General features: G+C 43.3%; 1 protein-coding gene across 1 annotated transcript; it reads left to right on the forward strand.

The window, feature by feature from the left end:
- Nucleotides 1–2,467: 2,467 nt before the first annotated feature.
- LOC308235194 (uncharacterized protein) lies at nt 2,468–10,690 on the forward strand. The gene is made up of 4 exons (XM_080643955.1): nt 2,468–2,740; nt 4,006–4,132; nt 7,637–7,710; nt 8,792–10,690. Exons 1-4 carry the CDS (start codon nt 2,726–2,728, stop codon nt 10,580–10,582), a joined length of 2,007 nt encoding a protein of 668 aa, XP_080500081.1. The 5' UTR covers nt 2,468–2,725; the 3' UTR covers nt 10,583–10,690.
- The last annotated feature ends 2,660 nt before the right edge of the window (nt 10,691–13,350 follow it).

Below are 13,350 nucleotides of genomic sequence, written 5' to 3' on the forward strand. Positions count from 1 at the left end.
ATTGGGACCTTATCTCATCAGGTGCCTAAGGATGAGTGGATATCTGGGTCTGTCTCTGACACCCCCATCCACCTGCTTTCTTAAATTGCCCCTCCAACCGCCTCACTGAGGGTTTAAGGATCCAGGCAAATTTGAAAGTTTCTGGTTTCAAACCCAATCTGCCCGCCTTTTGAATTCTCTGTCACTTCACTGTGAGAATGTGTTACCGGCCCGTGAAGATCCTGGGAAAGACACCTCCTGGGACATCTGCAGCTGAAGGGCAGGCCAGCCAGTAGCTCTAAGCACAGCCTCTGGGATCTGGAAACTTCTGTGTGAATTCCAGATTCCTCCTCCCCTCTTTATGCTTTGCCACAGCTGCCATTTACTCGCTAGCACCCTAATAAAAGAACAGCCCCTCTACCTGGGGAGCCCTGTGCCATCAAAGGGCACCTGGCCCTTTCCTCCCTTTAAAGAAGTAAAATAAACGCCCTCTCTCTGCTCCTGTCTCTTCTCTCCCTTGTGAATCCTTTCACAGCCGCGTCACCAGCCAAAACCCCAACAATGACGTGGGAACTCCACCAGGAAGGGCTGTCCCTGTGGGAGGAGGTGAGGGAACCAGGGCTGCCCCCTTGGTCCTGCCCCGCCCTCCCTCCCTCTGTCCCTGCACAGGCCTCGGCCCCTCCCCCATCGTGGAGTCAATCAGCTCAGGCTCTGGCCCCGCCCATCCCGCAGGGAGGAGCATGCGCAGTTCCGTGCAGACCCGGAAGCGGCTGTGGAGAGGAAGGTAGCGGTTCCCCCTGAGGAGGTGTTTGTGCTTTAAAGCTGCTGCTCTCCGTCCTCCTCCCAGCAGGGAAGGCTGAGGGGCGCTGCAGGCGCTGAAGTCCTTGTTGAGGTCCCCGCCCCGGAGCCCCTCACAGCGGTGAGTCCGCGTCCCGGGAGGCTGCGCAGTGGAGGCGCCGCGTTCCTTTGGGCGGAAACTGAGGCCCCGGCCCGCGGTCTGTCCGCCTTTGGCTGTGGGCCACCGCCTGCCGCGTGGTTTTCCTGCTGAAAACCATTCCCGGGGCCGCCGGTCCTCCCCGCGGGGCTGAGAGTCTGGGTCAGGGGGTTCCCGCCCTTTGCGCCCCTCCCCCCGCCCGGCGCTTTCCGCCCAAAGAGCTCGGGTGGCACTCCGGCTAGGGGGTCTGCACCCCGCCTTCCTAGGCCCACCCCCATTTAATAAGGGGTCTGAATGCCAGGGGAGCACAGTTTCCATGGGGTGGGGCTCAGGGGGAAGAACGCGGTGTCCCCAGAAGAGGTGACCTGCCCGCAGGGAGGGGCTTTGTGGGAGCGGTGACTGCGGGGGGCGGGGAACCGGGCTGGGGGGTCAGGAGAGGGAGTGAGAGAGACAGACACGTGGGAGGGAGAAAGGACGGTGAGGGGTCCACAGAGAGGGGGCCCCATAGGGGGTGGGTGGGACTGGACGGTGAGGGTAGGAGTGAGGGGGTAACTCGGGAAAGGAGCCTGAGGAGGAAGGAAGTGGGGAAATAGGGAGGAGGGGGAGCCCAGAGAGAGGAAGGGGAGCTGAGAGGAAGAGGGTCCTGGTGAGCAGAAGTGGGGGCCACACAGGAGGAGGCAGGTCAGACAGAGACACTGGTTCAGAGGAGAAGAGTTTGGAGAGCGAGTGCAGGGACAGAAAGGGGGGCTCAGGGATGAGAGGGCAGAGGGGGAAGCAGCACGGAGTCAGCCAGCTGTGGGGAGCAGGACAGACTGTAACAGGCAGCAGAGGGGCCACTGGCGTGGGGAGGGAAAGACGCAGACGTGTGTGGAGATGGGAGCAATCAGAGAGACCAGGAGAAAGAGCACCTGAAGGGCCCTGACCAGTTTGGCTCAGTGGATAGAGCGTCGGCCTGCGGACTTCAGGGTCCCAGGTTCGATTCTGGTTAATGGCATGTACCTGGGTTGGGAGCTATCCCCAGATTAGCTTCTATAATAAAGACTCTCTTCTATACTCACGACTTCTCATGGCTTCTTCTGCTGTTTGGCGTTCAAGAAGGTCCAGTCCCTGGCAGAGAAGCTGGAACCCCACAGTTGGTGTAGTTGAGCTGAGAGTTAAAGGAGGAACTTAGACTAAGTTCCCAACAGTTGAGCAGGGTTCAAGGTGGAACTCGCTCTCACAATTAGCACTATGAGGAGGATGTAGGAGTAAGGACTCCCAGAGAAGTGGATCCTACTCTGACACATGGCGTAGTGGAGCAGAATTCAGAAGAATATACGATCTCAGAGCAGCTGTGCTGTGACACCCTCACACTACCCAGAGGTCCCAGGTGTGCTGGGACTGATGTCTGTTACCCAGCGCTACTGAAATCAGCTCTGGGGGAGCCTCGCAGGCCTCAGAGGTGAACTAGTTAAAGATGGCATAGCATGGGCCTCAGGCTTTTTAGGGGGAAGTAAGGAGTACTCTGTTGCGTTTGGTGTTTCAGGAAATGAGCACATGCTCTCGTTTCCGTAGGAGTTTGTGGAAGCCTTTGGAAGCACAGACACATGAAGACGGAATAAAACACCTCACATGTAGGACCTCATTGTTGCTGGCTCCTGTGATAAATGACAGTAGGGCATGGCCTTTTCCTCATTTCCACGTCCTTCTGACTGGGTGTGAGGTGAGCTGATTAACAGGCTGTGCTGACGCCTTTGAAGGTACATTCTGTGACTCCTCATCATATTGTCACCCGAGAAAACAGCCCAGGGCCAGCCCAGTAGCCGGGACCAGATGGCTGCTTCCCAGGTAAAAGATGTGTCCTGGGTCAGAGGCTGTATTTGCTTTTACACTAATATCTTCGGATTTACTTCTCTACTGTTGATGTTTTGCCTTGCTAGTTTGTTATCCTTTCCTTATTTCTTTCCTATTTTCTTGTGATAGTCAATGTCAGCAGTTGCTGTATTTCCCTCTCTTGTTCTTGAAGTATATTTTTACTGATTGCAAAAAGGGAAGTGAGATAGAGAGAGTCACATGAATGATGAGAGAGAATCATTGACTGCCTGCATTCTGCAGGACCCACACTGGCATCAATTTGACATCTTGGGCATGTGTCCTGACCAGTGACCTCTTGGTTAATGGGTCAGTGCTCAAATACTGAGGCACACCTGCTGGACCAGGCAGATGATCTTGTTCTTAGATTACCCATAGTAAGTTTTCAAATAGGATTGTGGCTCCTATATGTCCTATTCCATGAGAACTATAAATTCCATTAACAGACCCCTGGAGATCAAAGTTATATTTATTAATTTTTCCTGTGTTTTCATTTTCTGTGTATTCAGACATATGGCACGTGATCCGGTAACATTGGTATCACAAGTAAAAAGTGAGCTTGTGCCAAAACCGGTTTGGCTCAGTGGATAGAAGGTCGGCCTGCGGACTAGGGGGTCCCGGGTTCGATTCCGGTCAAGGGCATGTACCTTGGTTGCGGGCATATCCCCAGTGGGAGGTGTGCAGGAGGCAGCTGGTTGATGTTTCTCTCTCATCGATGTTTCTAACTCTCTATCCCTCTCCCTTCCTCTCTGTGAAAAATCAATAAAATATATTTTAAAAAAAAAAGTGAGCTTGTAACACAAGTGGTAACAGAGGCCAACAGTTGAGCAGGGTTCAAGGATCAGCATCTGTATTTTCAGAAAAGTGCAGTCGTTTTTTTTGTGTTACACTTGAAGTGCTTATATTTCGGACTCATCTTGACATTTGCTGCTGAGAAATATACACCACTGACCCTTAATGATGCAAACACAGCACTCAGAAATCCACATGCCTGTGTTCACGCACCAATTTTAAAATTATGTTCCTGAAAAGCGAAATGTGTAGCACGGATTGTTGCACATGTGTCATCCTCATTTGTCAGTGTTCGAAAAGACATCAGAGAATGTTACTAGGGCAAAGTGATCTTATTGGATGATTCAAGTTACACCTGAAGGTCCAAACCTCTTCTCCTAAAACTGTTTTCTTGTTGGGTGACATGAACTCTTCTGTTGACCTCTTGGTAAATGAGTCTTTTCTTTCAGGGACCGCTGACCTTCAGGGATGTGGCCATAGATTTCTCTCAGGAGGAGTGGGAATGCCTGGACCCAGCTCAGCGGAACTTGTACCTGGATGTGATGTTGGAGAACCACAGCAACCTGGCCTCCCTGGGTGAGGATGACTTCTTTCCTGAATTTCTATCCAGGGGTTTTGTTCCTTTTATTATTTTCACCAGAGCCCCAGTGCATGAATTTGTGCACCACGGGGATCCCATGGCCTGCCCTGCCTGATGAGGCCGAAACTGGCTCTCTGAAGTCCCCCAAGAGGTTCTGGATTGCAAGAGGGCACAGGCCCCCAAGGGACCCCACCTGTGCACGAATGGGGCCAGGGAAAGATGCGGGAGGTTGACTAGCCGGGAGGGACTGCGGGAGTGCTCCAGGGTGTGTCTGCCCCTCTCGCTCAGTTACGATGAGCTGGACCCTATCAGCAAGGTAACCTGCTGCTCAGAGCATCTGCCTCCTCCTGGTCAGTGCATGTCATAGCGAGCAGTTGAACTGTCTTAGCATATCATTAGCATAGCAAGCTTTGATTATTTGAATGGACATTTGAGTTGCTTCCATCTAATGCACGCTCTTCTGAATAATATTGTAATGGACACAAATGTGTAATGTCTCTTGCAGATCCTCCGTGAATATTTTTCGATATATATACCTAGAATGGCGGCCAGCAGCATTTGATACTTTATAGCATACAAATCATGCTCCTTCTACATGAAGCAAAATATTAATTATTTCATTTCTCTTTATGTTGTTATTTATGTAATTATACACTTAATTTGTTATTTTGTACTAATATCTGGTACGGTACAGGAACACAACTAATTTTGAGGGTTCGTTTTATATACCATGTTTTGAGAAATTCATTGGATTTTTATATATTTTTAGAAATGTGTAGTCTGATTTGCAATACACAATTCTGTCACCTCTTAACAGTGTTCATTGTATTATTTTCTATTTTTGTTGTGAACATAGGAGCTACTGAAAATATTTTAAGGCTATAACAATATACTTTAAACTCAGTATGTCAATTGCATACAAAACTGAGCTACTTGCCATCTCTTCCCCTGTACCCACTAAAGTTATTGATATCACATTATCTTTTACGTTGTGTGTCTTCTAGCAGAGATTTAAAATTTTATTCCTTCTATTTATTTATTTTTAAAATATTTTTCTAGAAATTACTTTTTCATATGCTTTTAGGATTGTATTCTGGGATTCATGATATTTCATTGTTTTTGTTTTTTTTACCTGTTCTCATATTTGTATTGTATTCTACTTATAATTCAGTGAGCTGCTTGTATATGAATGTCTCTTTCTCCAATTGTCCTGATCTTCAACTAATAATTTTTGATATAAGCTGCCTAATCCTTTTCACTATTCTGTCTTTATGGAGTCCCCTTGGAGGTTGATTTGTTAGTGTCTTAGGAGTCCCTTGGGTTCTCTTCATATTTTCACATGTTAGCTTCCCTGAATCAAAATTTTTAATGAATTATGTACAAATTATTTGACTTTTTCTTTTTTAAATAGTCTTTATTGACTTCAGAGAGGAAAGGACAGGGAGAGATAGAAACATTAATGAAGAGAGAATTTTCGATCGGCTGCCTCCTGTGGGATTGGGGTTTGAACCTGCAATCAGGCTTGGGCTCCGACCTGGAACCATACCATGACCTCTTGGTTCATAGGTCGAAGCTCAATCACTGAGCCACTGATGCCAGGCAGATTCTTTGATTTTTTGAAGTTGATAACGTCTTTCATTGGTGATTCTGCTTTTTTTTTAAAAAAATCTTTTACAGAGAGGAAGGGAGAGGGATAGAGAGGTAGAAACATTGATCAGCTGCCTCCTGCACAACTCCTACTGGGGATGTGCCCGCAAACAAGGTACATTCCCTTGACTGAATCAAACCTGGCACCTTTCGTTCTGCAGGCCGACGCTCTATCTACTGATCCAAACTGGTGAGGGCTCTATTGTACATTTTAATTTGGGCATTATGTTTTTCAATTTCCCATTTCCATGTGGTATTTGTAAAATACTTTCTTTCTCATTGTATTTTTATTTTGGGTATATAATATTTTGGTGATTTTATATAGTTTCCTTTTTTTTCTATGTTTTGGTTTTAAGATATTTATTTTTCATTTTTCTTCAGGGAATTAATATATTTCCATTGATATATTGACCATTTGATTATATTTATTTTGTGTTTCTGATGGGACACTTTTTCTGTTTCTTTGCATGATTTCATATCTTCTGTTGAGATTCAGGAATTGTAAACAAGTAGGCTTTTGAGTATGATTTCTGTAGGAAGAAAGAAATAACCATCTGTTGCACAAAGTGTACTTTCGGTCTGTGAATGACCCACATCCCGTGTGGTTCAATATTCCGGCTCTGGAGAATGGGCAGTGTGCAAATGACAGAGACGTGACAAGAAATAATAATTTGGAAATTGGGGGGCGGGGGCCCGGCCAGGAGCCCAACTCTAGTAGAGGACTGCGCTTGTGCTCAGGCCTTGCCATCCTTTTATTCAGTTTGGGGTACACCTAGATCCCTTAGGCAGGCAATTTCCAGTAACCGACAGACTATCTTTTTTTTTTTTTTTAAATATATTTTATTGATTTTTTACAGAGAGAAAGGCAGAGGGATAGAGAGTTAGAAACATTGATGAGAGAGAAACATCGATCAGCTGCCTCCTACACACCTACTATTGGGGATGTGCCCGCAACCAAGGTACATGCCCTTGACCGGAATCGAATCTGGGACCCTTCAGTCCGCAGGCCGAAGCTCTATCCACTGGGCCAAACAGATCAGGGCCCGACAGACTATCTTATCAGTAGGGATTTACATGACTATCTGGTCAGGAAGTTGCTTCAGCTACCATTGTCTCAACTAAACAGTTGGTGCATACCTCTGACATTTTCCAGTGCTCAAGGGTCACCGGCATTTTGGGCTCCTTGTCCACACCTCTCTGCTAGTGAAGACAATAGGCGACTTCCCACACGGTCAACACTCTTCAGGATCTGTATTCTTGGTTCAGTTGTCTGTTTAATTTCCCAGTTGGAAATATTCTCTGTTTCTTTCTCAGGCCCACAGAATATTTTCAGACTTCATATACATCTTCAGTACTGCAGTCTATGTGGTGCTCGAACAATTTCTCATTGTTTCTTTGTAGCAGCCACTATAGGGCACTCAGCATTTACCACCATTCTGTTCGCACTCTGTGTCATTCACAACAGACACTTGTTATGCAAGATGCTTTAAAATAAGGAGATTATTGAACATGCACTTCCCTCATCTTTCTCTCTCTCTCTCTCTCTCTCTCTCTCTCTCTCTCTCTCTCTCTCTCTCTCTCTCTATCTCCCTCCAGTGAAGAAACTGGGAAGTGGGAGTGTTTTGATAATATTACCATTGTGTGGCAGGCTGTTTGAGCAGGTATCATTGGCAAATGTAAGCAAGTCTTTGTTCCTCTTTGATGGGACTTTTCCTCATTATACCTATCTTGAGATTTCTTTGAATTCTTCACTTGCATTTGAATTACTCATAAATGTCATTTGCTCTATACTTGCTGGTAATTTCAAAGTGCACTCATCAGATTGTGAAAACTAAAAATTTGTTTTCTTTCAGCTATGTCATCTGAAGATGACCAGGCCTTTTTTCTAAAGCCCGGAATTCAAGATTTATTCTCTGAAATTATTCTGGTAAGATATAACACGTGTGGTTTTGACAATGTACACTTAATGAAAGCCTAGGAATTTGACGAAGAATGTGATGAGAAGAGGAGATGTTAATATAAACCGAACTAACCTGGAAGCGTTATTCATAATACAATTCTTGTTAACTAAAGAGATCAAGTGTACTATGCATTTGGGAAACCTCCCACTTTAAACTCAGTGACATTGGCAGGTCAGTCTGTTTCTGCACGTGATGGTTGAAAACAACTTTTTGCTGTTATATATCCTTAGGAAGGAAATCTGGAAAACTAGGAGCTACCAAAGCCTATGGTGTGTATAATGATTAGAATTGTTTAAAATGTAGGGTGGGATTAAACTTTCAGTCATTTATTTCTAAAATTTAGGTATTTATAATGTTTCTATAAAATTGAAATCACAATTCACCAATCTTATTACTTTTAAATATATATATTTTTACTGATTTCACAAAGGAAGGGAGAGGAGAGTGAGAAACATCAATTATGAGAGACAACCATAACTGGTTTGGTTCAGTGGATAGAGTGTTGGCCTGTGGACTGAAGGGTCTCAAGATTGATTCAAGTCAAGTGCATATGCCTGGGTTCCGGGCTCAATCCCCAGTAACGGACGTGCAGGAGGCAGCTGATAAATATTTCTCTCTCCTCGTTGATGTTTCTGTCTCTCTTGCTCTCCCTTCCTCTCTGAAATCAATAAAAATATATTTTAAATAAAATAATGAGAGAAAATCATTGATTGCCTGCCTCCTGCATGCCTCTTTTTGTACTTTGCCTGAAACCCCGGCATGTGCCCTAATGGGGAATTGAACGACGATCTCCTGTTTCATATGTCAATGCTGAACCACTGAGCCCTGCCAGCTGGGCAATTTGGCAGTGTTTTAAACAAGGATTCATTACTCTTCCTCAAACAATTTTATTTTTATGTTTTGTCTTTAATTTCAATAAATTTGGAATGCTTTTTTAAACAACTTTCATGGTTTAATGAGTATCACAAAATGGTTCTTATGCAACAAGTGTATGTATTTCTTGAACATGTAACTGTCACTAAAGGCCTTCCTATCTCCCATTACCAGAAGCGTAAATATAATGAAGACGCAAGTTATCAATGGAACGAACATTGGAAAAACTTTAAGCAAGAGTCATATCTTAATAATCAATGGAGAATTGAGCTTGCAGAGGACCATTATAGAAGTGGAAAAGTCTTTGACCAAATGTCCAATAACCATATAGGGCAATTATTTCATATTGTCGAAGAGACACACAAAGAAAGTAGTCGTGTCAAATCTTTTCAGGAATCTTCAAATTTGACTGAACAAGAGAATGTTCATGCTGGGGAGCAAGTTTACACAGGTAATCCATATGGTAGAATCATCAGTCAAATAATCAATCTAAATAGACTGAACGATATCCATAGTGAAGAAAAACATTATGAATGTAAAAATTCTAGTAAAACATCCAATTGGCCTTCAGGTTGTACTCTAAATGAAAGAATTCAGAGTGGAGACAAGCCTTACAAATGTAAAGCATGTGGCAAAGCCTTTCAATGTCATTTAACTCTTACTGTACATGAGGGAAGAATTCATACTAGGGCAAAACATTACAAACTCCGGGAAAATGGAGAAGGCTTTAGTCAGTCCTCAAAACACAGTCAACATCATAGAAATCATACAAAACAAAAGCCTTATAAATGTTCAGAATGTGGCAAAGTCTTTAGCCGACCCTCAAACCTTATTGTTCATCAGAGAATTCACACTGGAGAGAAACCTTATAAATGTACAGAATGTGGCAAAGCCTTTAGCCAGTCCTCCTCCCTTAATAAACATCAGAGATTTCATACTGGAGAGAAGCCTTATAAATGTACAGAATGTGACAAAGCCTTTACCCAGCCCTCAAACCTTACGATTCATCAGAGAATTCATACTGGAGAGAAACCGTACAAATGTAGAGAATGTGGCAAACCCTTTAGCAGCTCCTCAACCCTTACTGTACATCAGAGAATTCACACTGGAGAGAAGCCTTATACATGTGGAGAATGTGGCAAAGCCTTTATCAGCCATACATATCTTAGTAAACATAACCGTATTCATACTGGAGAGAAACCATACAAATGTGGGGAATGTGGCAAAGCTTTCTTCCATTCCTCATCCTTTACTAATCATCAGAGAGTTCATATTGAAGAGAAGCCTTTTAAATGTACAGAATGTGGCAAAGCCTTTAACTATTCCTCATCTCTTACTAATCATCAGAGAGTTCATACTGGAGAGAAGCCTTATAAATGTAGAGAATGTGGCAAAGCCTTTAGCCAATCCTCAAACCTTGGATATCATCAGAGAGTTCACACCGGAGAGAAGCCTTATAAATGTACAGAATGTGGCAAAGCCTTTACCCAGCCCTCAGTCCTTACGGTTCATCAGAGAATTCACACTGGAGAGAAACCGTACAAATGTAGAGAATGTGGCAAATCCTTTAGCAGCTCTTCAAAACTTACTGTACATCAGAGAATTCACATTGGAGAGAAGTCTCATACATGTAGAGAATGTGGCAAAGCCTTTATCTGCCATAGATATCTTACTAAACATAACCGTATTCATACTGGAGAGAAACCATACAAATGTGGGGAATGTGGCAAAGCTTTCTTCCATTCCTCATCCTTTACTAATCATCAGAGAGTTCATATTGGAGAGAAGCCTTATAAATGTACCGAATGTGGCAAAGCCTTTAATTATTCATCATCTCTTACTAATCATCAGAGAGTTCATACTGGAGAGAAGCCTTATAAATGTAGAGAATGTGGCAAAGCCTTTAGTCAGTCCTCAAGCCTTGGATATCATCAGAGAGTTCACACTGGAGAGAAACCTTATTAATGTAGAGAATGTGGCAAAGCCTTTAGCAAGTCCTCATACCTTATTAGACATCAGAGAGTTTATACTGGAGAGAAACCTTATACCAGGTAATTGTAGAAAATGTGGCAAATCCTTTGGCAGCTCCTCAGGCATTATTAAGATTCAGAGAGTGCATTCTGGAGTGAAGCCTTATAAATGCAGAAACTATTACAGTCTTTCATCCGTGTTCCTGCCTTACTGCACAGCAGAGTTCATAGTAGCGAGAAGACTTACAGATGTGGAGAGTGTCATAAGTCCTTTACCAGCTGTGAGAACTTGCTGAACATCACAGAATTCTGAATGGAAAAAAGCCTTATGAATGTGAAAAATGTAGAAAAGCCTTTAAAAGCCATTCATGTCTTAATGTACTTGAGAAATTTCATACTAAAGAGAGTCCTTAAAAATGTAGATCATGTGAAAGATACTGTACCCACAGCTCAAAAAGTACCAAATAAGAGAGATTTCTATAGTGGAAGAAAGCCTTACACTGTAAAAAATGTGAGAAAGCCTTTAACCTGAGGTCTATCCTACTCAACATTTTAGGAATCATTCTAAAGAGAAAGAGCAATAATACAAAGTTCTCATCCAAAGATTTAACCTTGATTTATCATTCAGAATGACAATATAAGGTCTTACAAATTATGAGGTATGTTGTGAATTATCCCCCCACGTTTCACGTGGTTCAGGGTTCAGGCTCTCGAAGAGAGGCCGCACCCAAATGAAAGAGACAAGGAATAATTTGGAAATATTGAGGGACCAGGCGCGAGCCCAGCTCAAGAGGAAGGACTCCGCTTGGGCTCTGGCCTTGCCATCCCTTTATTCAATTTTTGGATACACCTATAGCCCTTAGGCAGGCAATTTCCAGTAACAGGCAGACTATCTTATCAGTATGTATTTACACTGAGTGGCCAGATTATGATGACCACCACATCAGTACTTCATTGGCACTTCCAAAAATATTTTTTTTTAATATATTTTATTGATTTTCTTTACAGAGAGGAAGGAAGAGGGATAGAGAGTTAGAAACATCGATGAGAGAGAAACATCGATCAGCTGCCTCCTGCACACCCCCTACTGGGGATGCGCCCACAACCAGGGTACATGCCCTTGACCAGAATCGAACCTGGGACCCTTCAGTCCGCAGGCCGACGCTCTATCCACTGAGCCAAACCAGTTTTGGCCCAAAAATATTTAATATTGAAAACTTCCTAAGCAAATACTCTCAAGGCATTATTATTATTATTATTATTTCCATAACTAATTCACTTCATTGTACTGATGGGGTGGTCATAATAATCTGGCCACTTAGTGTACATGACTGTCTGATAGGGAAGTTGCTTCAGCTGCCATTGTCTCCACTAAACAGTGAGCACTTAGCTCTGACCTTTGACAGAGCTTAAGGGTCACCAGCCTTCTGGGTTCCTTGTCCATACCTCTCTGCTAGTGAAGACAATGGGCGGCTTTCTGCATCTCCCTGGTTTCATTTCCTTAAAAATATGAGAACAAAATTGAAACAATAGTGGTTATGCTGAGAGGCAAATGAATCATTCTGTAGTAAATTTCTTTCTGGGCCAACATTTTTTTGATTCCCAATTTTAATGTCCAACAGTTCCTTATGTGTACATGCCATCAATGATATGCTAGTCTGGATGGTGGGCAGACGGTGGCAATGCAGGTCTAACCTTCTCTGGCGTGGTCCTGGGCAACCTGCAGCAATGCACAGCTGCTGACTGCTAGCATGGCAAGGCGTCTTCACCATCTCCATCTCTGGACTGTTTCTCTTGTTTTCCTGGCTGGAACAATCTGGTCAGTCTCTCTCTGGGATCCGTTGTTGCACGAATCCACACAGGCTTGGAGGAGTTTTCTGGAAATATACAAACATATTCTTGACCAAAGGTTAATGAAGGAATCTTTTCTATAAACTGGACTTGGGAGCCTTTCTTTTCATTGTGCCCAAATCATTTTCCTTTGGCTTATTTTGACACCATGTGTGTTTTCATGGGTGTCTTGTCTTCAGCATTACAAGTGAAAAATAACTTTTAAAGTAAAAAATTTTCTTCATGGCCGAAACCGGTTTGGCTCAGTGGATGGAGCGTCGGCCTGCAGACTGAAGGGTCCCATGTTCGATTCCGGTCAAGGGCATGTACCTTGGTTGCGGGCACATCCACAGTGGGGAGTGTGCAGGAGGCAGCTGATCGATGTTTCTCTCTCATTGATGTTTCTGGCTCTCTATCCCTCCCCTTCCTCTCTGTAAAATATCAATAAAATATATTAAAAAAATTTTTTTCTTCATGTGATTTACTCATATAGGATTATTCCACCATCCCCCTTCTTTTTTTGATTTAAATAATATTAAGAGGCTTTTGGAAATTTTGCAATGCAGTCTTAATAACTTTTTAATTTTCAACTTTATGCACAGAAATATAACTACTTTGGATTCATTGCATGTTAAGCAAGTTTACTGTGAAATGAACTATTAGTGAAAAATTAGTTAATGCTTCAGAAACAGTTTCCTGCCTGAACAACAACATTTTTATGAATATACATTTATTTTAGCCAATTTAAATCAATCTGAAATAAGATTTTTTAAAAATATATTTTATTGATTTTTTTTTTACAGAGAGGAAGGGAGAGGGATAGAGAGCTAGAAACATTGATGGGAGAGAAACATCGATGAGCTGCCTCCTGCACACCTCCTAGTGGGGATGTGTCCACAACCCAGGTACATGCCCTTGTCTGGAATCGAACCT

The sequence above is a fragment of the Plecotus auritus genome (assembly GCF_963455305.1).
Source record: "Plecotus auritus genome assembly, chromosome: 10".
Classification (NCBI taxonomy): Eukaryota; Metazoa; Chordata; class Mammalia; order Chiroptera; family Vespertilionidae; genus Plecotus; species Plecotus auritus.